At 48.8% G+C, this 27,071-nt stretch overlaps 1 protein-coding gene across 1 annotated transcript in view; it reads left to right on the top strand.

The window, feature by feature from the left end:
• Nucleotides 1-27,071, top strand: part of LOC135818568 (paired amphipathic helix protein Sin3a-like) — a 40,044-nt gene that overhangs the window by 8,018 nt on the left and 4,955 nt on the right. Inside the window, exons 9-30 of the mRNA XM_065331966.1 lie at nt 957-1,001; nt 2,411-2,497; nt 3,954-4,049; nt 12,527-12,614; nt 13,095-13,180; nt 13,781-13,861; nt 14,093-14,211; nt 15,456-15,577; nt 15,919-16,016; nt 16,212-16,306; nt 17,346-17,367; nt 18,083-18,321; nt 18,880-18,967; nt 19,093-19,188; nt 19,407-19,478; nt 20,032-20,168; nt 20,579-20,651; nt 21,044-21,106; nt 21,924-22,059; nt 23,237-23,299; nt 23,989-24,095; nt 24,842-24,994. Of these exons, the coding sequence (XP_065188038.1) occupies nt 957-1,001; nt 2,411-2,497; nt 3,954-4,049; nt 12,527-12,614; nt 13,095-13,180; nt 13,781-13,861; nt 14,093-14,211; nt 15,456-15,577; nt 15,919-16,016; nt 16,212-16,306; nt 17,346-17,367; nt 18,083-18,321; nt 18,880-18,967; nt 19,093-19,188; nt 19,407-19,478; nt 20,032-20,168; nt 20,579-20,651; nt 21,044-21,106; nt 21,924-22,059; nt 23,237-23,299; nt 23,989-24,095; nt 24,842-24,994 (2,166 nt within the window). The remainder of the gene's footprint in view (nt 1-956; nt 1,002-2,410; nt 2,498-3,953; nt 4,050-12,526; nt 12,615-13,094; nt 13,181-13,780; nt 13,862-14,092; nt 14,212-15,455; nt 15,578-15,918; nt 16,017-16,211; nt 16,307-17,345; nt 17,368-18,082; nt 18,322-18,879; nt 18,968-19,092; nt 19,189-19,406; nt 19,479-20,031; nt 20,169-20,578; nt 20,652-21,043; nt 21,107-21,923; nt 22,060-23,236; nt 23,300-23,988; nt 24,096-24,841; nt 24,995-27,071) is intronic.

Below are 27,071 nucleotides of genomic sequence, written 5' to 3'. Positions count from 1 at the left end.
GTCGAGCGTAGTCGGATCTTCTGATGTCATGTGCACGCTCCACACCGGCGGAAGGCCAGTCTCGAGGCAGGTCACCGTTGTTTTTGATCCGAGAGTCTCCGCGACTCCCCGGGTCCCCTCAGATCTGTACGGTATTATGTCCCAAAGATCCGATTACGCTCGATAAAGACCCTATTGCAGAGCTGGATCAGGCCTTGCACACTCTGGGGGTTACGTACTTTTGGTCATAGTCATGCGCCATCATACACGGACCGGTGTTGTGTTTGAAGAAAAAAGTAGTTCTCTCCTGGTGAAAGTTCTCTCCTGGTGAAAGTGCTGGCTCTCAACACTTTCCAGTGCTGCATCTAAACTTCTGGCACCTCTGTCTATGAGTTCTTGTTCTGGTGATTCAGCATGACAGGCGGGTGACACACATCAACGGTGACAGGTACGATCATGCACCTGTCAAGAGCCCGAAAAGTCGTTATTGGAGTAGTGGATTTGACGTTGAGGCACGGAAATCGTGTCGTTAATCGTGAATTGTCGTTACTCAGATAGTCGTTGTATCCAAAGTAAAATGTATGCTGGGACTTTGCTCTGGGCATGGAAATTCTGTCGTTGTTCGCGAATTGTCGCTATATCCACAGTCGTTATTCGCGAATTGTCGCTATATCCACAGTCGTTATTCGCGAAGTTGACTTTATTGCATGGTGGTATGTTGTATGTACCACGTCATTGTATTGTGTCAAGAATTGCAGCGTGTTATTATGAGATTGGCATGGCACTGCTTAGGGCTAACGAGTTTGTTTACGTGCCCAGTACTCTGGTAAATGAGATCAGCTGAACGTGAGGACTGATTTCCTGTGTACGTGTGTGTCTGTCTGTCTGTGTGTGTCTGTGTGCTTGCTTGTGTGTGTGTGTGTGCATGTGTCTGTCTTTGTCTGTGTTGTACTCGTGTTCGTGCTTCGTGTTCGTAGCCGGTGGAGTTCAATCATGCCATAAGTTACGTCAACAAGATCAAGGTAAGAGTGACGGCGTGCGTGTGTGTGTGTGTGTGTGTGCGCGCGCGCGTGTGTGTGTGACTTTTTCTGGTTGCTATGTCTAACATAGCTGTTCGCTATCATCGCTTCCGCGATGGGCATGTCTGAGGTGTGTGTGTGTGCGTGTGCAGGTGTGTGTGTATGTGACATGTGACCGTCTTACGGCAACGTTCAGGACAGGCTTCCGGCTTGGTGTGTTGTCCGGTACATGGAGTGTAACTCTGCCGGTTTGCATACCCTGAATCAGCCTCAATCACCCTCAATCAGCCTCTATCAGCCTCAATCACCCTCAATCACCCTCTATCAGCCTCAATCAGCCTTGTACTGTCAATGTACAGTAAACCTCCCCAGATCCGGGCTGGTTGGGACCGAGCGCTGCCCGTAACTTAGAACTTGCATAATTACTGCATGCAAGTAAAGGTTGTATGCCATTACAGTCCATTCATAAGAAGATGGGTCCTGGCTCTGGCGAGCTCCCGTATTTGGCGATTTTTCGTGATTTCATCGTACACAGTGCAGTGCTGCGAACTTTGAAATTTGAAAAAGGGTCCAAAAAGGGTGCCTGAACTGGGGTTCGAACCGCAGAATGCACTGTTGCAGGCGGGGTCAAACGGCCTGGATTTTGATGGTTTTTCCCAATTCAGTGCTTTTGGGGCAAAACCTGGCCGAAATCCTATTCTTGCTATGGCTTGCTTTTTGGACAAAAAAACTTCAGAAACATAATTGGAAAAGGATTCCATATGGGATTGCAGAAAAAAATTCTAAAAAAACTCAACGTTTGACCCATTTATGGCCAAAAGCTAGAAGTTCATTTTATTCTGAATGGACTGTAGGGGCCATCCGTAAATACCGATATTTATTTAGAAACGAAAACTAGTCGTTTCCCTTCAACCCCCCCCCCCCCCCCCCCCCTCCCTCAGAAACGAACACATACAAACTATGCATAGTATCTATATTTTATTCTTTTCTTTTCTGGCTGTGCCCACACATACAAACTGTGCATCGATATTTTTCGAGAAACGAACAGGCGCTCAACCCCCTCCCCCTAAACGACTAGTTTTCGTTTCTAAATAAATATCTATATTTACGGATGGTCCCTTAATAATTATGACTGTTTTGAGGCCGGTGGTCGTTGTAAAGCCACTTTTATAACTCTAGATGGGTAAGAAAGGTGCCCGGTAGACAAAGGTACCCGGATTAGGGACGTCGTCCAGATCTGGGCAGTTTTACTGTACTCACCAACTCCTCAGATCCGGATATGTCCATCTAGCGGACACCATGGCACACCCGCTGTGCACAGATCCAAGCACCCTTTTGCTGCGTGTACATATGAACTTCTTGTGTCTATGGGTGTATATTGTGGTGTGCTGCTGCTTGCGTGTGCTGTTTAGAATCGATTCCAGCGGCAGCCTGAGATCTACAAATCCTTCCTGGAAATCCTGCACACATACCAGAAAGAGCAGAAAAGCATGAGCGAAGTGAGTAGCAATGCTTGCCGTGGGTGACACTATGGTTGTTGCTGTTGGTGGTGGTGGTGGTGCTGCTGTTGGTGGTGTTGTTGTTGGTGGTGTTGTTGTTGCTGTTGCTCTTGCTCTTGCTGTTGCTGCTGCTGTTGCTGCTGTTGCTGCTGTTGCTGCTGTTGCTGTTGTTGTTGTTGTTGCTGGTGGTGTTGTTGCTGGTGGTGTTGTTGCTGGTGGTGTTGTTGTTGGTGGTGGTGGTGGTGTTGCTGTTGCTGTTATTGTTGCTGTTGTTGTTGTTGTTGCTGCTGCTGCTGCAGCTGTTGCTGCTGTTGCTGTTGTTGCTGCGTCTACTGTTGCTGTTGTTGCTGTTGGTGCTGCTGCTGCTGCTGCTGCATGTCGGTCATGCATGATTCCTGTTCACATCAAGCTGTGCCTGAACTGCACTGTACATACCGCTGTATTGGTACTCGTACAACTCTATTGGTACTCGCACGTGTGTATTGTGCGAGTGCAAGTGAGATAACAGCTAAACAGCAGCCTGTAGGGCTTCAGGTAGTGTTGTTCTGTCTTACGCTCTTCACTGAACAGGTGCTTTTTTGTTCTCCGCGAGCTGCTGGTGTTGGATCCATAAGACAGTTTGACTTGTATCAGAGTGACTGTGAAGCTGTGAATGCTATCTGTCATGTTACACAATGGTGAAATCTGTGTATACTCAGATTGATTGCACAGTGGCTGGCACCAGTCAGTGTATAGGGTTGGAAAGTGATGACGCCAGAAGTCAACACATCTCGTGGCCTGGGGGCAAGCTGGATCCACAAACTGTGCCGTAGCGAAGTACAGTATCAGGGGTGAATAGGCACCTCGTGTCGCGAGCAGGTGTGATTTGTTTTCTGTACCGCGAGTGGGGGGGTCGTCCTCGTACAGTCAATACCGGCAGACATGCCACCCTGCTGTGTGTAGTTAACCCGCCTTGTCCGTGTACTTGTACTTGTTGTTCACTGCCAAAACTGGTCACGTGGGTCTCCCCGGGAGAGGGGAGAGCGACGCAAAAGGAATCTTGGAAAGATGACTCGGCTGGCTATTGAACCGCCCAACGGCCGACAGTGACAGTCACACCCCCTCTAATCCCCAAACTTTGGGTGGACTTGGAAATGATCCCACTTATGGGCTCACCACACCTCAGTAAGTGGGCGAGGACAAGGTGCAGAAAAAGGATTGACGGCACCAGGGTATCCGTCCCGGGATCCAATTGCATTTACCCCTGCCCGCAGTGAAGGTAATACTTGCTTATAGTACCACCTAAACATGTCTGGATCTATCCGAATACTGGGATTCGAATGGATCCATACACAGACTGGCTACAAGTGGATCCATGCAAAACTGGCTGTGAGGTGGCACTTTCAAGCCCTGTTGGGCTATCTTGTTGTTGACTAACATGACGCTGTGTTTGTGTCCTTTCCATCGTCGTGTTCAGGTGTACACTCAGGTTGCTCGTCTGTTTAAGAACGAGAAGGACCTACTGGGAGAGTTTGGAAACTTCCTGCCTGACGCCAGTGGTGGTGGAAATCAAGTAAGCACTGTGCACTGCTCTCTGTGTGTGTTTCTGCCTGTTCTGCCTGCAGTGACAGGCTGTGCATTACGTTCTTGTTGTGTCCTGCTCAAGGCAGACCAACTCTTCGAAAGATGAGAATGAATCATCAGTGAAACGCACTGGCTTTCAAAAAGGGTAGCTGGCTGCAAAGGCGGCTTGAAAGGTGACGTGTGAATGTGTTATGCGCAAGGTGCGAGAGGTCCAGCAGTGCAGGGCCTAGGGTGCAACAGTGCATGGAAGCAGGTGCGAACAGTAGCACTAGCAGCCTAATTGCCAAGACCCATGCAGGGAAAGGTGCTATAATATCACCACATGCCCCCTCGGCTTGAGTGCGACTTCAGAGCACTGCCACAAAAAAAAAACCTGAAATTGATATTCGAAAAATCACAGCGTCGCGCGCAAGCTACAAGGAAAAAGCAGAAGAAGCATGCCTAGTCAATCTATGCACGCGGCCGGAGGAACCGTCTGTTCCGCCAGAAGCTGGACCCCAGTGACCGTGCACCGTGTAGCTCCGTCCTCTTCTCGTGCATCTTGTGACCGTTCCTTCCATATCCCAGCGTTTTGAAGACTGGTTCTGGATCCATACCTTATCGCCTACGTGGAGAGGGGGGGGGCAGAGGTTTGCCAAGCCGGGATGAGACCTGCTGGGGAGCGCCGCGGCTGTGGGCAGCGAACTGCTGCAGATTTGCAGGGAGTGTGTGAACCTTGGTCCTCGTCGGCCTTCCAAACAGTAGCTGGCCGGGCTTGCTCCTCCTGCACCCGGCGTGTTACGCCACTCCAGCAACCCTTCTCTGAAGGCACTGCTGTTATAGGCGTCTCCTTTGCCGATTTTCAATAACAAGTGCTTCATGGCCTTGACCACCGCCTCAGCCGCGCCATTTGACTGAGGGTTGTACGGGCTGCTGGGGTCGTGGCAAACGTTCCACTTTGAGCAGAACGAAGCGAACGCTGAAGACCTGAATTGTGGCCCACCATCCGTCGTGAGGCGCGTAGGAACACCAACGTCCGACATCCACTGAACGAGATGTTTGGTGACATCAGACGCCTCAAGCTCAGTGTCGTACACGATGACATCCTCTACCACTTTCTGAAGATTCGAAAACCCGGCGAACACTTGGTCTCTTCTCCGGTTGTGTTCGTCACCTGCCGACACCAAGCCCATGACGTTCCGCTTGAAACGGTAGGCACCCGATGGCGTCATGAACGTTGTGAGCCTGGTGCTATCGTCGTCGAGGGGTACCTGCCAGTAGCCATGGTGAGAATCTAGGGTGGTGAAGTACTGCATCCCCATTGGGACCGACGCGACGACCTCCCGAGGTACCCGGGTTGGGTATGCCGACCCATTATTTTATTTAGACCCATCAGGTCCACCGTGATTCGTGGCTCACTGGAATTCTTCTAAGGGACCACCACCAGTGGGTGACACCAAGTGTATGCTTCGCCGACAGGCACCTTCTCAATGACGCCCTTGCCCACCATGTCGGACAGCTGGTTCTGCACAGCGTCCCGCCACCTGAATGGGATGGAGCGAGCGCAATACAGGCGGCATGGCGACGCACCGTTGACGAGCTCGATGTGCATCGGCCCACCGCTCATGGGCTTGAGCGGGGTATCACAGAACACTTCTGGAAACTCTTCCAGCAAGGTCCGTCGGATTTCCTCAGCCGCCGTCGACGCAGTACCTACTGACGTGTCTGCGACTTCGGCTGCTTGCTTCCGAGGTATGGAGATGTTTGCCACTCTTAATGCCCTTAGGCGGGAGTGAGGCCATCCATCCTCGAGAAGCCGCAACTTCATGCATGTGTCCTTGCTGAGCAAAGGTGTGTTCAGCTGCCGGAATACGTGCAGAGTCGACACGGTAGTAGTGTGGCTCAAGGACAACTGAGCCTTCAGCTTGCCCATGGAATCCAAAGCTGTACCGTTAGCTGCCTTGACATCAGCTGTGCCCGGCACTAGATTCATCCTGAGGCTTGGGTCGATACCATCCAGGTCCGTCAGACTGATGGCGTCCACATCTACGCCCGTGTCCGGCAGCCACCCGATAGCGCATGACGATCCTTCCTGGATCGCGACGCCAACCGTCACCAGCTTGTTCCTAGAAGGACCAGCCTGGTTCACAAACAGTGAGTCGATAGACGTCGTTTCTGGTGAGGGCGAGGCCCGCTGTCGACAAACCCTAGCAAAGTGACCCATCTTGAGGCACAAGCGGCATGTCTGGTTATAGGCCTTGCATTGGCCCTTGGGGTGAGTCTCCCCACAAAACCTGCACGTGCTTACGTCCGACTTCAGCATCTTTGCCTGCGCCTGATGCCGCTTGTAAGCAGGGAGTAGTACAATACCGGGAGATGACACGGGCACATAACCGGACTTCCGAGCTTTGCCTCACGAAAAGGACGAAACCGCGCGAAAATTCAAATATTGTGTGTTTGACAATGCTGAGAGAACCTCAAATTTGTGACGAGAAGACCAGACGTATCCCTTCGTGACAAGCTATCACTTCATCTTTTCTGGTCGAGACTTTTTTGGAAGCTAGTCTGGTACATCGTCCACACTGCTGCCAAGTCACGACTCTCCAAAATGGATGGGGGTGACGAATATGGAGGACGCTATCCTAGGTAAGTAACGTAATGGAATTTTCTCATCTTGACATGGTGTAACACAAACCTGAATTTTTCATTTGGACCCTCTCGAACACCCCACCCAGCTGGGATATTTCGAAACTATACCTATTTGTCTTCCATTCTACTTCATTTCAACGTGTTAGAGACTGCAACACTTTGGAAAACTCGCTTTGAAATTTCACAACTAATTTAGTTGTATGGATTTGAACAATATGTTCAAGATCATGTACAATATGCTCAAGATCACTTGTTTTCAACATTCAATGACGCCAGGCTTTGTTGCTCTGTTTACTTGCTGTACACATGGGCAGAAGAGAAAGGGTGCAGCCTCCGGTATGGCTGCAAAGTCTGCCTTCTTGACGCATCGCCCAAAAATAAGGAAATTCAAATAGCATCAGTATTTCAATGCATTTTGTGTTTGGATATTGGTGTGTATTTGTGTAGTCCTAGCGTGTTGAGTAATATTACTAGTCCTGAGAAGGGTCTATGCCACACTGCATTGTGCTAGTATGAAACTGGAACTACTATTCTGAACAACCTTTTAGGCTGTAAATTCTGCACGGTACACAGCGCAATCTGGTGTGGAAGAGCCCCCACGTATGAACAATGATAATAGGTCTCATCTGGCAAGGTTAGTTACACAGTTCTACCACCATTGCCCATTTAGAACAGAAGGATTGATGTTAAAACATGGCTGTTCTTTCTTTGGTATGCATACTACACAGAACATGTCATCAGAAGCCGACGCCTCCGAATCGCCGTATCGTGTGCGAGAATTTCTTGAATAACAAGTAAAGATTACCTTTCTCAAGCAAACTGCATGCAAGGCCAGCTTCACGATGAGCATGAAGCTTCTGGAATAAGGGAACTGCACAGTAACTCAAGTCGTCCACATGACGCTTGTCATCACCATCATCATTGCTGCTAATGCTATCAACAACAGTGTGATAATCATCATCTTTCCGAGATACATTAGCTGCCACCACCAGATCTGTTCCAAACTTTGGAATGATCTGAACCAAGTAATCTGCTGATGTATAGCCAAAAGAGAAATAAGAACGTGAAGAACTAAAAGTCAACCAACGAAATTCTGTTAAAATCACTCTTTCGACAGCTGCCCACATCGAAATACTGGTCACGCTGAACGTATCCGGCTGACTGAGGTACAGTGGCCACTTGGCGTACCTCATCCGATTCCTCCTCGTCACTTGGAAAAACTGATGCCATTTGCTTGTTTCCAAAGTTCCATTGCACCAATAAACTTCTTATATTACCGGTACTTCTCCAAAACAGCTCTCCAACTTGTTGCAACTCTTTGGAAGTCTTTCCATGAAATATCATTTCTGGTGTTAAGTGCTAAAATATATTGTTACTAGGAAATCAACACACACACACACATGTGCGCATGTTCTTTATTCTCAGTTCATGTTTTACCTGATTACCTTCATGGTATATGTGGCTTGATTACTTGTAACATTGAACACAATTCCACATTGACTGAAAATCCGAGCAACATAGGTTTCTTGGCACCAACACCAGGGAGTGGCACAATCCCTTTGTGCTACTCCCTACTTGGCACCCGCTGATATCATAGACATCTGCGGATACATGTAGCTGCCTTGGCATCTTACTTTTATTCATGTTGTGTCGCATGAATGTCTCTGATGATCTGTCTTTGGAATAGGGAAATCGGCAAGTCATACCTGAAATATCTTGTGCAGTGTGACGAACTTGCGTCGCAGTTTGTGTATCTCCCTCAAGAAATGATGACGTGCATAAACTGAAAATAAAACAAACTACTTCCCGTCGTAGTAAATATTTTAGAGAAATCAGGCTCTTGCAAGCTGCCCACGTAAAATACTGCACACACTGAAGGTACCCGCGTGAGGTCCGGCTGCAATTTGACCTTCCTCGGAGGATTCCTTCTCGTCACTTGGCAAAACCGATGCATTCGTTGCCTGCAGCGCATAAACAAACTATTACTTCCAACTTCTCGAAAACAACTCCTCAGCTTTTCGAAGTCATTCTATGGAAAGATTTTGAAAATGCTACGGTAAATGGTTTGCAAAGTACGAAATTTCACGCCATTTCCCGGGACGTACCCGGGAAACAGCGCTCCACAAAAAAGTGATCTGAGGCAAACCCTGTCCGCAGGTTTGTGTGCCCGTGTCATCTCCCGATATTGTACTACTCCCTGCTTGTAAGTGTACTTCGTTGCCGCCGCCAACGCCAGGTCGGACAGCTGCTCACCGAGGCCAGATTCCGTATCGGTAGAGGATTCATATGCAGAGCATATCTGCATGACCCGATCGAGCGATAACTCGCTGGCATACTCTTCTTCAAGCACCCGTCGTTGCATCGCTCGATCCCCTAGGCCACAGGCGAGCCTGTCGCGGAGCCGGGTTTCCCGAAGTTGAGCTTCATGGCCGCACAGTGACCCGCGTCTGCCGCACTGCAGACTATCTGGGTAGTTGCATGCGTTATGCAGCTGAGACAGACCCGAGAAGTACTGGCTGATACTCTCACCTTGTCTCTGGCTCCTGCCATGGAAGGCCTGGCGGTCGAGTAACGGGTTTCTTCGTTTTCTCAGGAAAGCTTCCATCTTCTGGACGGCAACCCGCTCATCATTGCTGTCGGCTATGGGAACAAACCCGCCTGCCACAGCCGCACCCAACCGTCGTTCAGTGCTGTACGGAGAATTGCCTGCTGCGTAACTGTACCTGCGTTTTCTGCATAGCCCAGTCAACGACACGTAGTCGGACCACTTGACTTTCCACTCAAGGAAACCGGCTAGGTCTATCGAGTCCGGACTGGGCAGGTGGGGTATTTCTGCTCTCTGGGCCCACGGCCCTGCCTCTGGCTGTCTTGAGGTGGATGGTGGCGGGCCGCTGGGTGCGCCTGCGGCGGGCTGGCTTGACTGCGCCATTGTGAGCCTAAGCAGAACCTGCTGCTGCTGGCTGAGGCATTGGACGATAGACTGCAGCAGGCTTCCTTCTTCTTGAGCCCCTGGCTGCATCCGCCCTGTCAACCCGTCGTTGGTTGCTGCTGCTTCCTCAGCCTTGGCCTTGACAGAGGTTCGTATCCTGTTTTATTATGATTACTGTTCACTGCGCCATGTTGTGTCCTGCTCAAGGCAGACCAACTCTTCGAAAGATGAGAATGAAACATCAGTGAAACGCAATGGCTTTAAAGGGTAGCTGGCTGCAAAGGCGGCTTGAAAGGTGACATGTGAATGTGTTATGCGCAAGGCGCCAGAGGTCCAGCAGTGCAGGGCCTAGGGTGTGAACAGTAGCACTAGCAGCGTGCCAAGACCCATGCAGGGAACGGTGCTATAATATCACCACAGTTCTGTGGTGCAACGTCGGCCTAGTCGACTACCGTTCTTATGACGCAAGCTCAGTGCAGCCCTTGATCAATAGTTGTCACGTTTGTCCTAGTGACAGTACCATTGTCGTTTGTTATTAGTTTCGAGCTGGGTATGTGAACATAGTGAAAAGAAAAAAGAAAAAAAGCCACCGGACGAGTGTATTGCCCAGGGAACATGCATGGTGGTGTTTGGCGACTTGCTTCCACTATACGTGACTTGCTGGCTTGCTAGCAAACTTGAAACACTCCACCGCTCCACATTGCGCTCTTAGCCCGCATTCACAACACCACACTCCTATAATTATAGCGAGGAAACTCGTTCTTACGTTGCTAGCAAGCTTGATTGTAGTACACGGGTGCTGTTTGGCATGTCCGCCATTCTTATGTGTAGCATTGAAATTGAGCGCCGGAGGTAGTGCCACTGGTATGGTGTTGCGTACGTCTTGTACCTACCAGTATAGAGCTTGTGCAAATAGCTAGCGACTGACCCTGACAATTCCTTCTCACCCACCATTCTAGCAGCCACAGCAAACAAGTAGTTGGATTCGGCACTTTAGCGGTCAGAGCTGTGACACAAATAGCACCTAAAAGTAAGAATGCGTTAGTGGCGCCAACTACATGAAATGAGAAGGACTCTGCAATATACCGTCACCTGATATCATCACCGACCTATCTGGGTGCAGTGTGCAAACGCAGCATTTACTCGCACTTCAGTATCAAAGCGCGTGTGTGCAACAAATCTCACCGTGCTGTGCTGGAGGCGGTATAATTATATTGCCAAGCTGAAACCTGAACTGCACAAGTACCAGTATGTGCGAAAGTTGTCACTGTTTTGACATTGTAGTACCGTTTTCCCCGCTGTTGGTTGATAATACGTTCTGTATTGATTGTCTGACTATGTAGTTGGCCGCCACTAGCGCTTTCTTAGGACGGTGCCATTGTTGTAACTGCTCTGACTGCCAAACTGCCGGATATAAGGACTAGTTTGATGCGGCTTTAATCATCACTGCATTTTTGAACAGTTCTGGTAGGAAATGCTAGTTTTGCTTCTGTGTGAAGAGGGTTTACTGTCTTGTACAACTACATGTACAAGGTCGGCGTATCTGGAGGCATAGCCAAGCGCCGTGGAGGCTCACAGGGAACCGATCTAGTGCTCTTGCGTCTGTCTGCCCGGCCACCACCGCCCTATTTGTCTAGTTCCCACAATACAGTGTACGCTGGTGGCTGAATACAGTGCATTGCGAGTTTCTTGGCTCTCGAAAAGCAGCTTTTTTGTTACTTTGCAGTTCTCTGGGCTTTAGGCCCTCGGAAAAGTCTTGTATTTAGTGCGAATATGGCTAGTAAGCCACCCGCTGTTGCAGTGGACATTGCAGTCCTGATCAACAGACAGCTGAGGGCCCACGTTAGACGGCGGGGATGGTAGTTTCAACGAAACGCCACCAGACCTGAACTTGTTGCTCTGCTCAGGACATCATAGCATATAGACAAGGATGTAAGTGTGCGCACTAGCGCGAACTCTCTGGCTGCTGGTGTCTAAGTGAGCGTGTTGTTGCCAGCCTGTGCTCCGCTCTGTCTGAACTTACTGACGTTGTCCGAGAGTTGTGAAGGCTGAATTCAACTTATTCCATGAAAGAAATGGAAGCAGCTTTATTTCGTGTGCACTCGTGTGTGTGTGTTTTGAGTTAAGTATCTCTTTGTGGTTATGAGCTAAAGTTTCTTTTTTTAACAAAACAAAAAAAGGAACGAAAGGGCTTGAAAGCCCAGGAGCCATCGTTCTTGTCCCTCACTTATTTTTTTATTTTTTAAATATAATTTACGCTGGTGCCTTCTTGTCCGGACTGCAAGTAAAGAGGGTGTTCTTTTGGAATACATGTGGTAAGAGTGTAGCGTTTGCTGCCTCCTGAAGATTGCCGTCCAAGCATGAACTTTGGAGTCCCAGCTTGTATGCTTTCAACTGACCATTCGCCGTGGGCGGGTGTGCTTACTGTTAACTATGCCCCGCTGTCTACATCATACTGGCAAGAGTAAATAAGCTCCCAGGAGTGTGCATCTCTGCATATGGGGTCTCTGACGGCGAAAACTCACATCACGTGTCTCATATACTTGTTGTACTACGCACACCTAAAGATAGCAGGCGCGCAACCCCAATATCTGCCATGATCATGCTGGCGATTTGCATATGCACGGTGAGTTTCTGTCCGGGAGTTCTTTTTATTACTTCGCTGCTCGCTAAAAACGGGCTGGAAACGTACAACTGGGACACTACACCACGTGATGTGAGTTTTGGCCGTCGGCACACCCCGTAGAAAGGGTATCAGGAGTTGCACACTCTTCGGAGCTTATATACATGTACTCTTGACAATGGTTGTAGCAAGCGGATAGCTTCTATGACAGTGTATGATGTAATGATGACATCATCGTGATTGATGCAATGGGTTTTGTTTTCTCCTTCCTATGTTGTTGCTGTAGCTGATGACTTCGCTGCAGAACACGGTTGCTTCCAACAGGCCAGCATCAACAAGCTCCAGTACAGCACCGCTCGCCACGAAGAAATCAGGTTAGCTGATCAGTGATGGTGGTGTTGTTAAGACTTCTTTAATTTCGCAAATTTTAGCTGTACTTTTATTTTTGGCGGGTCTCTTTCATACTCCTCAGAGCTCATTTCAGAATGCTGATAGGTTGATCGAAGTCGTGAAGTTTTTGTTTCCGAATGAAGCACATGTATATTCTCTTGCCTTAGTTAGGTAGATGAGAGCTGGGGCTTGCTTGATAATCTGCATTTGTTGATTTTTTGTACTTTGTTCATCTGTTGTATGCTGCTGGTGGTTCCGGTGTGTGTGTGTGTGTTGGTGTGTGTGTGTGTGTGTGTTGGTGTGTGTGTTGGTGTTGGTGTGTGTGTGTTGGTGTGTGTGTGTTGGTGTGTGTGTTGGTGTATGTGTGTGTGGATGTGTGGGTGTGGATGTGTGTGTGTGTGTTGGTGTGTGCATGTGTGTGTGTGTGTTGGTGTGTGCGTGTGTGTGTTTGTGTGTGTTTGCAGAGGGCAAGGCTGGAAAGGACGTGAAGCGCGTGTCCAAGCGAGGTCCACCGACCGCCTCACCCATGGGAGGTGCTCCGCCAGCCAAGGTATACAGAGGGCTAGACACCGCTGTTGCCATTCTTGCCATTCTTGTGTAGAAGAGGCTCAACTGTCACTGTCAGAGCCTTTGCAGCTGCAGCAGTGTCACTTCAATCCACAGATGGGGCCAGTCCGTGTAATCATAGTTGCTGGATGCATCAGCTGCAGGTGCAGGTATTTCTGTAGTAATCTGTACTACTGAAATGAGCATTGCGTTTGCTGTGCGGCAGTGCTAGGATCTTTTCAGCGGAACGTAAGAAGAAGAAAAAGAAGAAACCAACCCCGCAGGCTGGTTTGTAGTCCCGCTGCAGTCTCCTGCAGCCTGCGTGTCAGTGTATGTGTGTGTATGTGTGTCTGTGCAGCTGTGCAACTGTACTATACTAGCTCAGACAGCATCTGTTCTGCTTCTGTCTTGCAGGAATCTAGTGTAGCCGGAACTTTCACCGCCCTGAACTTTCAGAAATTCATCCATGCTCACTGCTGTTGACACGAATTCTTCCCGTTGGCTTTGTCCGAAGCAAGGGATCTGCAACTGTGCTATGTGCACTTGTAGAACAAGTTACATATCGTTTTCTGTCTGATTCTGCGTCCTTTCCTGTGTGCACAAGAAAATCAAGCCCCAGCGAGAGATGGCGCCGAGCGATGCGGCTCGCATTGATAACTATTGCGAGTTCACCTTCTTTGAGAAGGTCAGTGAGTGTGCTGTGAAGTGGAGGGGGGGGGGGTGCGTTTTGGGGCACGCACGCACAGGGACAGACTGATGAGAGAGAGACAGAGAGTGTGTGTGGGGGGGGGGGGAGATTTCACGTGTCATTTTCACCACTTTTCGTACCCTGCAATGGACTGGTGATTGAACATGATATCAGTGTGTTTTCTACTATTCTATACTTGTTTTGCTGTTTTTCCTATGTGGTGTTTAGGTGCGGAAAGCGCTGCGCAATCAAGACGTCTTTGACAACTTTCTTCGTTGTCTGACTCTCTTCAATCAGGAGGTCCTGTCACGTGCCGAGCTCATTCATGTTGTCTCGCCATTCCTATCGTAAGCTTGTGGTTATCCTGCTCTTCTGTGGCGTTGCATCGACGCATACCCCTCCCCCGTCTCTCTCTCTCTCTCTTTCTCTCTCTCTCTCTCTCTCTGACCTTCCACTCATGAACTCATTCCACTCTGTCCAGCAGTAAGATAAACTTGAATACATTAACCACCAGAGCCCTTATGATTTCAGGAAATCCCAATGCACTGTTTGCACCATTTGGCAGTTGCTAATCAGCGGCAGTTGGGCCGTTACTTCAGTACGGCCGGTGGTGTCAGCTTGCACTGTACCTTGATAGCACAGACGGTGTTAACAATAATAGATTATTACACCTGCCCAAACTCATAATAGAGAGGTTCTGGGGTACGATTTTCCGTGCCAAAATCCGTATGGGCGCTACGGATTTTTTCCAGGCGTGCTCCATACGATTTTTCGGCACGGAGAATCCGTGTGGACTGGCTTTCATACGAACCATGTTTCGTATGGAGATTTTGCATCATCGGGTGCAGAAAGATTTTTCGCGTACAAATTTGGTACGAGAAACATCGATTTTGCGCGGGAAGTTTTGAATTTTCAAAATAAAAAGGCATAGCGCGGGAATGTGACGTGTTTGCGATCGTAACCTAGGGCGCGTTTGGTTGGTACGAACTAGAACAGGATTCACCAGAACAGCGCGTTTGGTTGGGACTGCACCTGTTCTGGGTCGGCCGGAACATGTTCTGCTTGCTCCGGCCTCGAGGCCGGAGCAGACCGAGCAGTTTCACTTTTTCACAGTGAAACCTGGCGGGAATATCGATTTTGTTCCCAAATGATCACTTGCATACGCTTTTGGGTTGGACTCGTCGTACCGTACAAAGTGACCATGGTGATCCATACACATTTTGAAGAATGCACCAAGTTTGGCACATTTTTCCACAAAAATGTGCTCTGTTTCTGAAGTAGCGTTTGGTTGGCATGAGGCTGCTCCATGTGCACCAGCTGTTCGATCCTGTTCTAGATCGTACCAACCAAACGCACCCCTAGGCAATGACGGCAAACACATAAGTTCCGTACCCCGGAACTTTTCACTGCTCGAAAACGACGTATAAAAAATCCGTAGCGCCTCCACGGATTTTGGCACGAAAATTCGTACTCCGGAACCTCCCTAATGCCACCATCCGCTCTTCTGATGTATGTTGTTGCACGGTGCTGTTGTTCTATGGCCTGATGGTTAATTTGCAATCTGGCTCTCTTTTTGTGCATGTATTTGCAGTAAATTTCCGGACCTATTTACGTGGTTCAAGCAATTCCTCGGCCACCGTGATGTCACTAACCTGCAGTCGGCTGCTGCTCTGGCCAATAAGGAGCGTATGGCATCCACCGCTCCCGACATTGGTACGTTGCCGCAAGTTCGGGAGCCCCTTTCCAGCATATTGCCGCCAGCTGTGCTGACACAGGCAGAGGCGTGACTTCACGTTTGTGTTCAATCTGTTATTCCCGACTTTGGAATGTCTTCTTGTCTTTGGTTCGTACTTCATGCTGTCACGTGATTAGCTTTGTGAATGCACCCGTTCTCAGCGGTACGTTTTCACTGTCACAATACTTATCCCTGCTGTCTGTCTGGCTGGGTGCATGGGTGCATTTATGTCAGGCCAAAGTCAGAATTCTTATTTGTCCTGTTTCGTTACTGACCTGACCCCATGGTGTCCGTTGTTGCTATATGGTGTTGAACTCAGACTATTCATCATGCAAGCGCTGCGGCGTCAGCTACTTGGCCCTGCCCAAGAGCGTTGTCTCGCCGAAATGCTCCGGTAGAAATACCATGCATAAGGAGGTTAGTGCAATATGACATTGTGTTGTGTGGGGGTTGGTGGGTGAGTGTACTTGTTGCGTTTGTTTGTGTGGAAACTTCGCCCAGGCCTATGTATATGCAGAGATATAATATTAGCCACGGTAATTGTATTGATTTTGTGGTTGTGTGTGTGTGCGTGCGCGTGTGTGTGTGCATACGTGTGTTGCTTGTTACTAGGTGTTGAACGACACGTGGGTGTCACTGCCGCTCTGGTCCGAGGACAGTGCTTTTCTTGGCACAAGGAAAACCCAGTTTGAAGAGTACATCTTCCGGTAAGACACTACTGCCTGCTGCTGCTGCTTCCGGTGCTGCTGTCTGGTGCTGCTACTGGGTGCTGCTGTCTGTTGCTGTGGTGGTGCTCAGTGAAATACTCTCAATTGAGTCGACTGACTTCATGTAGTGCCAAATGCTGCCCAATGCCTGACCTGCAAACACTGGACTGTGCACTGGGACAGGCCCGCAGAGCACTGTGTAGTCCCAGAGCTGCGCCAAAGCTGGGCTGTGTGTTGGCTCAGGACACTTATTCCAGAGATTAGATTCATTGGGCATGGATATAATTATATTGGTTAGTGTACAGTGTGCAGTGTACTTGCTAGGCTCTCTTGGTGTCTAGCTATGCTCTGGTTTGTTTGCTATGATAGGCAAGTCTGAATAGGGTCTCCTGTCATAGCAGGAGCAGCGTGTTCTCCACGCCTTACTGGAACACAAAATGGCCAAGTGCCGTATCTGTGTAGGGCAGAGCTTCTATACCTGCCATCAAGACTACACAACGCGCAAGAGTGTGCAACTTCAGCTATGGGGTCTGCGTCGGCAGACCTTCACATCACGTGACAAACCCGTAGACATTATTTGCACCCTGTGTATGATATTGATATATTATACAGCTTTGGGTTCAACTCTCTTGTGATCACTTTGCACTGTTTGCCAGTGTAACCTTCTGAACTATGTTGCGTCAACTGCATAGAGCTTGTGCAGGCTGTTGCACACTCTTGGGGGTTATGTACTCTTGGGGGTTATGTACTCTTGCTACCACGTGTATGTATTTGTAAGGGGTTGATGGATTGCTGCCGTACACCGTACAGCACCCCTAGTTTGGTAAGGGAACGCTGCGTACTTTGTCATGTTCTGGTGATCTGAAGACCATGATGTTCTGCTCTGCTGTGCTTGCTTGATTACTTGCTGTCAATGGTGTATACACTCGTGTTGCTGCATGCTTTGTCATGTGCTGGTAAACCGATACCATCGTTCTGTGCTGTGCTTGCTTGCTGTCAATGGTGTACACACTTGTGTTGCTGCGTCATCGGCACTCAGGACTGAAGATGAGCGTTTTGAGGTGAGTGTGAGTGTGCTGCTACATGTATTATTGTAGTGTTAGTGTAGTCGTTTGCCATGGCATTGCTGCACGGAGTGATTGTGACATTCCTATTGCAAGACTTCCTGTGTACTTTCTCAGCTTTGTCAGGTAGTGCTGTAAAAGCAGAAATCTTCGCTGGTGTTTTATACTTCGGTGCCGACCATTTTTACCGAAAATAAAACGCACCGAAATTTTGGGTACAACCGGTACTGTATACATGTAGTACCAGTACACTTACCTGGAAAACGGGTTTTACCGAAAATTTCCCTCCACCGAACCGCCGATTTTGGAAAATATTACACCACCGAAAATTTCTGCTTTTACAGTAGGACATTGTTCATAGACCTGTGTTTTGTCTAACTTGATAACCTCCCCAAGGCCGTATTACCCGATGGTAGTACTACAGCCTGACGTGTTCATAATTCTGAGGAGTAATTCCTGCCTGGCCATTACAAATGTACATCGGTGTAAAAAATGGCATGTACTAGAAATTGTACATTGTTTTTCGTACGCTATTTTTCCTGCTGCAATCTATTTCACGATGAAACAGTTGACAGATGTGTGGAACCCGTATATTTGGGAGACATGCGACCTGTATTATTATTATTATTATCATCATCATCATTACAATTCATGCGCCTGCTTCTTCTTGACCGCTGTGATTGTGTGTGCGCGTGTGTGTGTGTGTGTACAGCTTGATGTTGTGATGGAGACTAACCTCTGCTGCATCCGCTATCTGGAAGCTGTGCAGCGCAAGATTAGTCAGATGAGCACCGAGGAGCAACACAAGTTCCGCCTGGACAGCCGTCTCGGTGGAGAATCCGAAGTGCTGCAACGAAAAGCCATCAATTGTATTTACGGCTCGAAGGCGCCGGAGATCATTGAGGGACTGAAGAAAATGCCTTGCATTGCCGTGGAGGTTGTCTTGAAACGGTAAGCATTGTTGGAGAGCCCTCTCTAGCATACCGTGTGTGTGTGCCAATAGCAACTATCGACAGACTTCAGCTTAGCCACCAACCGGGTTGTTATTTCTTCAGCTTTCTTTTGAAGGGGGGGGGGGGGGAGTCTTTCCGTATACTGTTTTCCTTTGCGCGTTTGAATTCTGGTTTCGCCTTGTCCGGTCATCTTTATTTTCAATTTGCTGCTTTGTCACAATAGGGTATGAAAGTGTAGCGTGGATGTGCATCTAGCGATTTAAAACTTGTAATGTTTCTTGGCTACATTGTAATTATACTGTAAGGGCTGCAATGTCCGTTGGGTTGCATTTCGACTGAGCCTGCTGACCGCTCGTTGCAATTAAGCTGCTTGAAATTTCTCTAGCTGTTTCAGACTTTTTGGTGCTGTGTCGGTGGTGTGGAGAGCGGAGAGTGTAGTGGCGAGCAAGCACTTAGGTCAGGATATGACAATGCCTTGTGTGTTCAACGTGTGTGTGTGTGTGTGTGTGTGTGTGTGTGTGTGTGTGTGTGTGTGTGTGTGTGTGTGTGTGTGTAGGTTAAAGAGCAAGAATGCCGAGTGGAGAGATGCACTGCGATGCTTCAACAAGCATTGGCGAGATCAGAACGAGAAGTACTACTTGAAGGTGAGCTTTTCTTTGCTGTTGCTGCTTGCGCACATGGTGTTTGATAGACGGCTCTGACTGCTGATGCTTGGAACAGGAAAGAAGTTGAACGTGTGTCTCTGCGCATGTTCATTTGTTTTGCACAGTCTCTGGATCATCAAGGCATCACGTTCAGGACGAATGATTTGCGCTACATTCGCTCCAAGAGCCTCGTTCACGAGATCGAGAACGTCTTTGATGAGGTATGTACATTCTCACACCACCTCGCCAGCCAGACTTGATCTGCTGCACTTGATCTGCTGCACTTGATCTGCTGCACTTGTCGCACTCTATACTCTCTGTGTTATCCCCGTACATGTGTTCTGGTCTGTGCTCTGCGTAATCCCTGTACATCCACTGGCTTTCAAGCTACTGTAATGTAGCATGCTGTCTATGCCTGTGTGTGTGTGTCCACGCGTAGCATCAAGAGAAAGCATCCGATGGCTCGACAGCACACGATCCCAGCGAGCCTCACATGACGTTTCGCTACCAGGTATGTACATGTATTTGATTGGTATTGCAGCAGGTGACCAGTCAACCAATCCCTTACCAGTCCCTTGTTCATTGTGACGGAAATACATTGTTCAGAACTCTTCCTCCTTTATGCTCCCGGTATACCGTAAATGTGCTGGTGTGATAAAGACTGTCGTTAGTAGTGGCTTGGTGGTGGTGTTGTCTTGTTGTGATTGTTGTTGCTATGATTGATGATGCACGACATGCTGTGTGTGTGTGCTGTGTGCTGTGTGGTGGATACCAGGCTACAATTAGTGGTGGTCAATTCATCAGCCTTGCAAGCTGTTGAATGGTGTAATCCCAGCACAAGTTGCTATGTCTAACATAGCTGTTCGCTATCATCGCGTCCGCGATGGGCAGATCTGAGGTCTGAGGTGTGTGTGTGTGTGTGTGTGTGTGTGTGTGTGTGTGTGTGTGTGTGTGTGTGTGTGTGTGTGTGTGTGTGTGTGTGTTGAGTGGATTTTTAATGCTTTGGTCGTTGTTTTGTTGTTGTTGTCCTGTGCTGTGTATGTGTATGTACATCGCATCCCCAGGATAAGTCCATCCTGGAAGACGCCGCCTCACTTATTATTCATCACCTGAAGCGTCAGACGAACATTCAGAAGGATGAGAAGACCAAGATCAAGCAACTTATCCAGTGCTTTCTGCCCGACTTCTTCTTTGCACCACGGTTAGTATGGTTAGGCAACTGGTGTGCACATGTGCCCTCTTACAATCCACGCACTGACAAGGCAGTGGCACGATATCGAAGCGGTTAGCCCAGTGTTTGCCATGGAAGCAATGTAGGACACCCCCTGGTGGAGATCCCACTCAGGATCATCATCCCTTCGGCTAGTTTTCATTTAGGGTTTGCAATGAACGAATGACAGCGCAATGCATGGTTTGTTCTGTACGTGGTCTCTTGCTGCTGCAATGCATGGTTTGTTCTGTACGTGGTCTCTTGCTGCTGCAATGCATGATTTGTTCTGTACGTGGTCTCTTGCTGCTGCAATGCATGGTTTGTTCTGTACGTGGTCTCTTGCTGCTGCAATGCATGGTTTGTTCTGTATGTGGTCTCTTGCTCTTTGTCTGGCTGTGCAGTGGAGAGCTTAGTGACGATGAGGAACGTGATGACAGTCCCACTGGAAAGGATTCTGGCGACAACGATATCGCGGTGAGTTGTGTCCGCTCTCTTACTCACCTCTCTCTGTCTTTGTTTGTCTGTCTGTCTCTCTCTCTCTCTCTCTCTCTCTCTCTCTTTCTCACTATCTCTATCTCTCTCTCTCTCTCTCTCTCTCTCTCTCTTCCCACCCATGCCCACTGCAATAATACATGGGATGCAGCAGAACTTCTGTTGCCCAAATAGTGCTGGATTAGAGAGTGAGAACTGTTAGAGAATATTCATACCTCCGTTGTGTTGCTTTTGAAGCTTGAATTATCATCATACAGTTATTAGACGTGTAATGAGAACTTTGCTGTGTCTTCTGCTGCTGTTTTTTTGCTGCTGTTGCTGCTGGTGTTTGTTGCTGGTGTTGTTGTTGGTGGTGTTGTTTGTTGCTGGTTCAGAGCTCTGACAGTAACATGTTCTACTTGAACAATACGTGGTACGTTTTCATACGGCTTCACCAGGTGAGTACCAGACATACTTGTGTGTGTGTGTGTGTGTACGTGCGTGTGTATGTGTGTGTATGTGTGTGTGTGTGTGTGTGTGTGTGTGTGTGTGTGTGTGTGTGTGTGTGTGTGTGTGTGTGTGTGTGTGTGTGTGTGTGACGCTTAGATCAGATCCACTCTGATTTAGCCACCCACACTAGTAGCAAGTATTACCTTCACTGGGGGCAGGGGTAACTGCAGTTGGATCCCAGGACGGATACCCTGATGCCGTCAATCCTTTTTCTGCACCTTGTCCTCACCCACTTACTGAGGTGTGGTGAGCCCATAAGTGGGATCATTTTCAAGTCCACCCAGAGTTTTGGGGATTTCAGGGGGTGTCGGCCGTTGGGTGGTTCAATAGCCAATGGAGTCATCTTTCCAAGATTCCTTTTGCGTCTCTCTCCCCTCTCCCGGGGAGACCCACGTGACCAGTTTTGGCAGTGAGCAACAAGTACAAGTGTGTGTGTGTGTGTGTGTGTGTATTTCTCTTGCATGCACTGGACACAGCCTTGTCTCGACTAGTCAATCAGTTTCTACTGTCATGATGTATGAAATGTGTTGAGATGACACACATCACTGTTCTACACCTGTAAGCTGTACACTGGTCCATGTTCTCAAGTTGCAGCACAGTGCTCTTACTGCTCGGTACACCATTGCCACTGATTTAGTGTGTATGTCCACCCTGGTTAATATCCTGCTGTGTGTCGGTCTGTGTGTGGGTGTGTGGGTGTGTGTGTGGATGGTTGGGTGCATGGGTTGTGCGTGTGCTTGCGAATGTGTAATTTGGCACTTGCAGTTGCTATGTGACCGTCTTCAGAACATCTATCGCCAGTCGGTGATCATTGCGGAGAGAGAAGCGGCATCCAAGCAGAAATCTAAGAAGACGTCCATTCAGAACACGGCCTCTGTACAACTACATCTGAAGACACCAAGTATGTACTGTGTTTCCCGAGATATGCATGCATCACACCCTTCACTTTTGTGGACCAAACAGCTCACCAAGTGTATAGCTACCGTTCAGCATGTACTCGTAAGCTGAATCATTTATCTTCAGCCTTGCTACAAACAGCTGCTTTCCGGAGGCGCGCTCATTGTACCTCCTGAAGACCCTATGCTTCTATCTTTCTCCCTCTCTCCCTGCTGGCTAGCGGGTTGAGCAGTAGAAAGCAGTGAGGTTACACAATACCATAATATCCATGACGTGGAACACTTTCCAACAAAGTATCATACAGTCCGTGTGTGCAGAGTGTTGCTTGCATTTTGCTGATGAAATGATAAGCTCTGCGAAATTAGTACAGTAAAACCTGTCAAGGCGACCACCTGTCCTAGAAGACCACCTGTCCTAGAAGACCACCTGCCCTAGAAGACCACCTGTCCTAGAAGACCACCTGTCCTAGAAGACCACCTGTCCTAGAAGACCACCTGTCCTAGAAGACCACCTGTCCTAGAAGACCACCTGTCCTAGAAGACCACCTGTCCTAGAAGACCACTGAAACCAGCACCAAGGGATGCTATTTCCAGCCAAATGACCCTGGATAAGGAGACCGCCTGGTAACAGAGACCACGTTTTGAAGGTCCTTTAAGCGGTCGTCTTAGACAGGTTTCACTGTACATGTACAGTTAGTGTTCTGTGAAATCCGACCCAAATTGCATACTCGGCGCTCTCAATTTGCACAACACTTGATGCCCTGGAAGTGGTATGAATGCGGCTGGGTGTACGCATGTACACGTAGAGTGATACAATCGGAACTTGTCCATGGGCACCGGTTTTGCAATTTGGTTCGGATTTCAGTGAGCGTAGCTGTAAAGTTGTGCGTTCTTCACCTAACGCTCGAGCATGCTCCACTCTACTGTAGCAGGTAGCTGAAAACAGACACACCTAGGTCCACCATGGCAGGCTTCCAAGTCCCGCAGGGCCCCTACGCCACGAGGTCCAGACCACCAGGCTCCCCAAAGCACACAGGAGAAGTTCAGACCTACAGTTTTCTTTCTTAAGATTGTGAGATGGTCTGGAGGTTCTGTGACTGCAATACAAACTCCATGTCGGTGTGCTAGGTTTGAGTTTGTTTGCCTGGTTTGTAAATGTGTCTTCTTTGGCTTTTGCTACAGCTTCCGTTGATGTAGAAGAGTACTATCCAACTTTCTTGGACCTTGTCCGGAATCTGTTGGACGGTGCGTGCTGATGGGCTGCCCGCTGTTGTCTGCATGTGCTGTGCCAACTGCCTTTTCCTCTCTCTCTGTCTGTGTGTCTCTCTCTTTTCTCTCACTCTCTCTCTCTTTTCTTTCACTCTCTCTCTCTCTCTCTCTTTCTCTCTCTCTATTTCTCTCTATCTCCTTCACTCTCTCTCTCTCTCGCGCGCGTGCGCGCATGCTGGCTCGCTCTCTCACACTCTCTCTCTCTCTCTCACACACACACACACACTCTCTCTCTCTCTCTCTCTCTCGCTCTCTCACACACACTCTCTGCCCATTTCTCTGTCTGTCTGCCTTGGTGTATGCCTCTCACTGTACAGCTGTGTCGGCTAGACCTCACTGTGGCTTTGTAGACATGCTGAGCATGCTGCCATGTCAATCACAGTATTTCTTTCTGGATTGTACGGTGTTTTCTTGGCACGCTGCACCTTGATAGAGAATTCATATATGTGTTGGCGGCACCAGGGTTCCAGGGTTCAAGTGTGATGTTGGGGGAGTGTGCTGTTGGCTGCACTGCCGTTGTATTCCTTCCTCCATTGTACGTCTTGCCTGTGTTTTCTCCATCGCCATCTCTCTATCTCTCTCTCTCTCTCTCTCTCTCTCTCTCTCTCTCTCTCTCTCTCTCTCTCTCTCTCTCTCTCTCTCTCTCCTGCCTATACTACTGATAGGCCAAATGGAGATCAACGCATTTGAAGACACGTGTCGTGAGATGTTTGGCGTGCACGCCTACAGCAGTATTACCATGGATCGACTCGTGCAGAACATTGTCCGACAGGTTAGTGTGATAGAAGAGGAGTATCGTATTTTCCCCAATAAATGTACCTTCCTTTCTATTGTTCAACGGTGGTCAGACCTGTACTACTATAGAAAGCTGTACTAGTATTGGAGACGTGTACTTTTATTGTTACTGGAAAGATTGATTGTCTGGGTTGGGTGGTAAACAACTGGTGATAATATTACTGTAAAGCTGTAAATACATCCAACCATGGTAAGAACCAGTGTGCCGAAACGATGATAAACGGGTAAGAAAAAACGAAGTAAGGTGGGGACCCTGGTACCTGTACCCCAGTAATGCCCATCACATCATTCTGGCATGTGCTATTATTAGAGACGTGCCCTTTTATATATTTTTGATCCACACTCGACATGTACTACAATTGGAGACGTGTACGTTTAATAGGGAAAATACGGTAGTACAGATTAGAGAATCCTCAGCAGTACTAGTAAGCTGTTGCCTGCACTTTCTCTATCCAGTCTCTTTCCTGGTGCTGTATGGTTGGTGTACTTCGCAGTAGCTATATTGACCCAACCTTTGCTGTATGATTGCGTGTGTGTGTGTGTGTGTGTGGGTGTGTGTGTGTGTGTGTGTGTGTGTGTGTGTGTGTGTGTGTGTGTGTGTGTGTGTGTGTGTGTGGGTATGTGGGTATGTGTGTGGGTGTGTGTGTATGCCTGTACCTGTACCTGTGTGTGTGTGTGTATGCGTGTACCTGTGCGTGCGTGTATTACTTGTGTTGCCTACAGCTTGTTCTGCTGACATCCGAGGACCAGTCTATTGAGCTACGCAGCATGTATGTATCCGAGCTTGGCACGACATGGTCGGAGAGCACTGACTTAGCCTACAGGCAACGCTGTGAACAGCTACTGGGTGATGAGAACTGCTATCGCGTACAACTGGTCAGTAGTACATGACAACAGTCTATACATACATGTGTTGTAGTAGCAACTAAAACCCGACCCCTGATTTTCATGCACAAGTGCCGCGCCGATTCTAGCGGTCTGTATTTGGTAGTGTACAACCCCATAATAATAATAATATTCCGCGTCGGCATCGCTTGAATGTTCAGAAACACATAAACTAGCCTTCGCATCCGCAGGCCACCACTATGCCTGTTCACCTTAGTGGCGAATGCAGACCTCACAAGTGAGTCAGGGGAGAGGAGGTTAGCCCATACTGGGTTTTAATGCGAGTGCAGCACTGAGCGGGGGCCGGATGTCACTTGCGACCACTGAATTAGCAACAGTAGTACATGTCTAAGAGTGTGCGTGTTGACGCTCCCCCTGGCCCACGGCGCAATGTTTTTATGACATCGGTCTTTCGCTGCCATTTGACTCACTGATGCCATCATGCGTAGCCAGAGATCGCAGGACAAAGAAGTTGTACATCGCAGCTACGGTAGTCAAAGGAGAACGGCGGATGGTAGACCCATGTGTCCTGAGCCCGATAAACTGACACCGCATCACAACAAGACAAGCGTGGAAAAGCATACGCTCTTTGATCGTCTTCTGCCAAAGAATGACGCAATGAAAAAATTCCCCCGTGTTTGAACCCATCTCAGCTCGAGAGAGGAGTTGCACACTCTTGGTTATGTACTCTTGGTAGTAGTTCCTAACTTCCTAAGATTGTCGATATTTGTATGCCTATTTCGATTAGGTGGCTAACAAGTTCATGTGTTTGTGTGCGTGTGGCACCTGGCTGCTTGAATGTGTTTGTGTGCGTGTGGCACCTGGCTGCTTGAATGTGTTTGTGTGCGTGTGGCACCTGGCTGCTTGAATGTGTTTGTGTGCGTGTGGCACCTGGCTGCTTGAATGTGTTTGTGTGCGTGTGGCACCTGGCTGCTTGAATGTGTTTGTGTGCGTGTGGCACCTGGCTGGTTGAATGTGTTTGTGTGCGTGTGGCACCTGGCTGCTTGAATGTGTTTGTGTGCGTGTGGCACCTGGCTGCTTGAATGTGTTTGTGTGCGTGTGGCACCTGGCTGCTTGAATGTGTTTGTGTGCGTGTGGCACCTGGCTGCTTGAATGTGTTTGTGTGCGTGTGGCACCTGGCTGCTTGAATGTGTTTGTGTGCGTGTGGCACCTGGCTGCTTGAATGTGTTTGTGTGCGTGTGGCACCTGGCTGCTTGAATGTGTTTGTGTGCGTGTGGCACCTGGCTGCTTGAATGTGTTTGTGTGCGTGTGGCACCTGGCTGCTTGAATGTGTTTGTGTGCGTGTGGCACCTGGCTGCTTGAATGTGTTTGTGTGCGTGTGGCACCTGGCTGCTTGAATGTGTTTGTGTGCGTGTGGCACCTGGCTGGTTGAATGTGTTTGTGTGCGTGTGGCACCTGGCTGCTTGAATGTGTTTGTGTGCGTGTGGCACCTGGCTGCTTGAATGTGTTTGTGTGCGTGTGGCACCTGGCTGCTTGAATGTGTTTGTGTGCGTGTGGCACCTGGCTGCTTGAATGTGTTTGTGTGCGTGTGGCACCTGGCTGCTTGAATGTGTTTGTGTGCGTGTGGCACCTGGCTGCTTGAATGTGTTTGTGTGCGTGTGGCACCTGGCTGCTTGAATGTGTTTGTGTGCGTGTGGCACCTGGCTGCTTGAATGTGTTTGTGTGCGTGTGGCACCTGGCTGCTTGAATGTGTTTGTGTGCGTGTGGCACCTGGCTGCTTGAATGTGTTTGTGTGCGTGTGGCACCTGGCTGCTTGAATGTGTTTGTGTGCGTGTGGCACCTGGCTGCTTGAATGTGTTTGTGTGCGTGTGGTACCTGGCTGCTTGAATGTGTTTGTGTGCGTGTGGCACCTGGCTGCTTGAATGTGTTTGTGTGCGTGTGGCACCTGGCTGCTTGAATGTGTTTGTGTGCGTGTGGCACCTGGCTGCTTGAATGTGCTAATGCCTACTACCTACTACCTACATACTTGCCAGTGTCTGCTTGTGTGAATGACTGTACTGTTGGATGTGTGAATGACTGTAATGTTGGATGTGTGCACGTGTGTTCA

The sequence above is a fragment of the Sycon ciliatum genome, chromosome 5 (assembly GCF_964019385.1).
Source record: "Sycon ciliatum chromosome 5, ocSycCili1.1, whole genome shotgun sequence".
NCBI classification, from domain to species: Eukaryota; Metazoa; Porifera; class Calcarea; order Leucosolenida; family Sycettidae; genus Sycon; species Sycon ciliatum.
The sequence above is the reverse complement of the archived record's forward strand: the minus strand, read 5'-3'. Positions and strand labels throughout refer to the sequence as shown.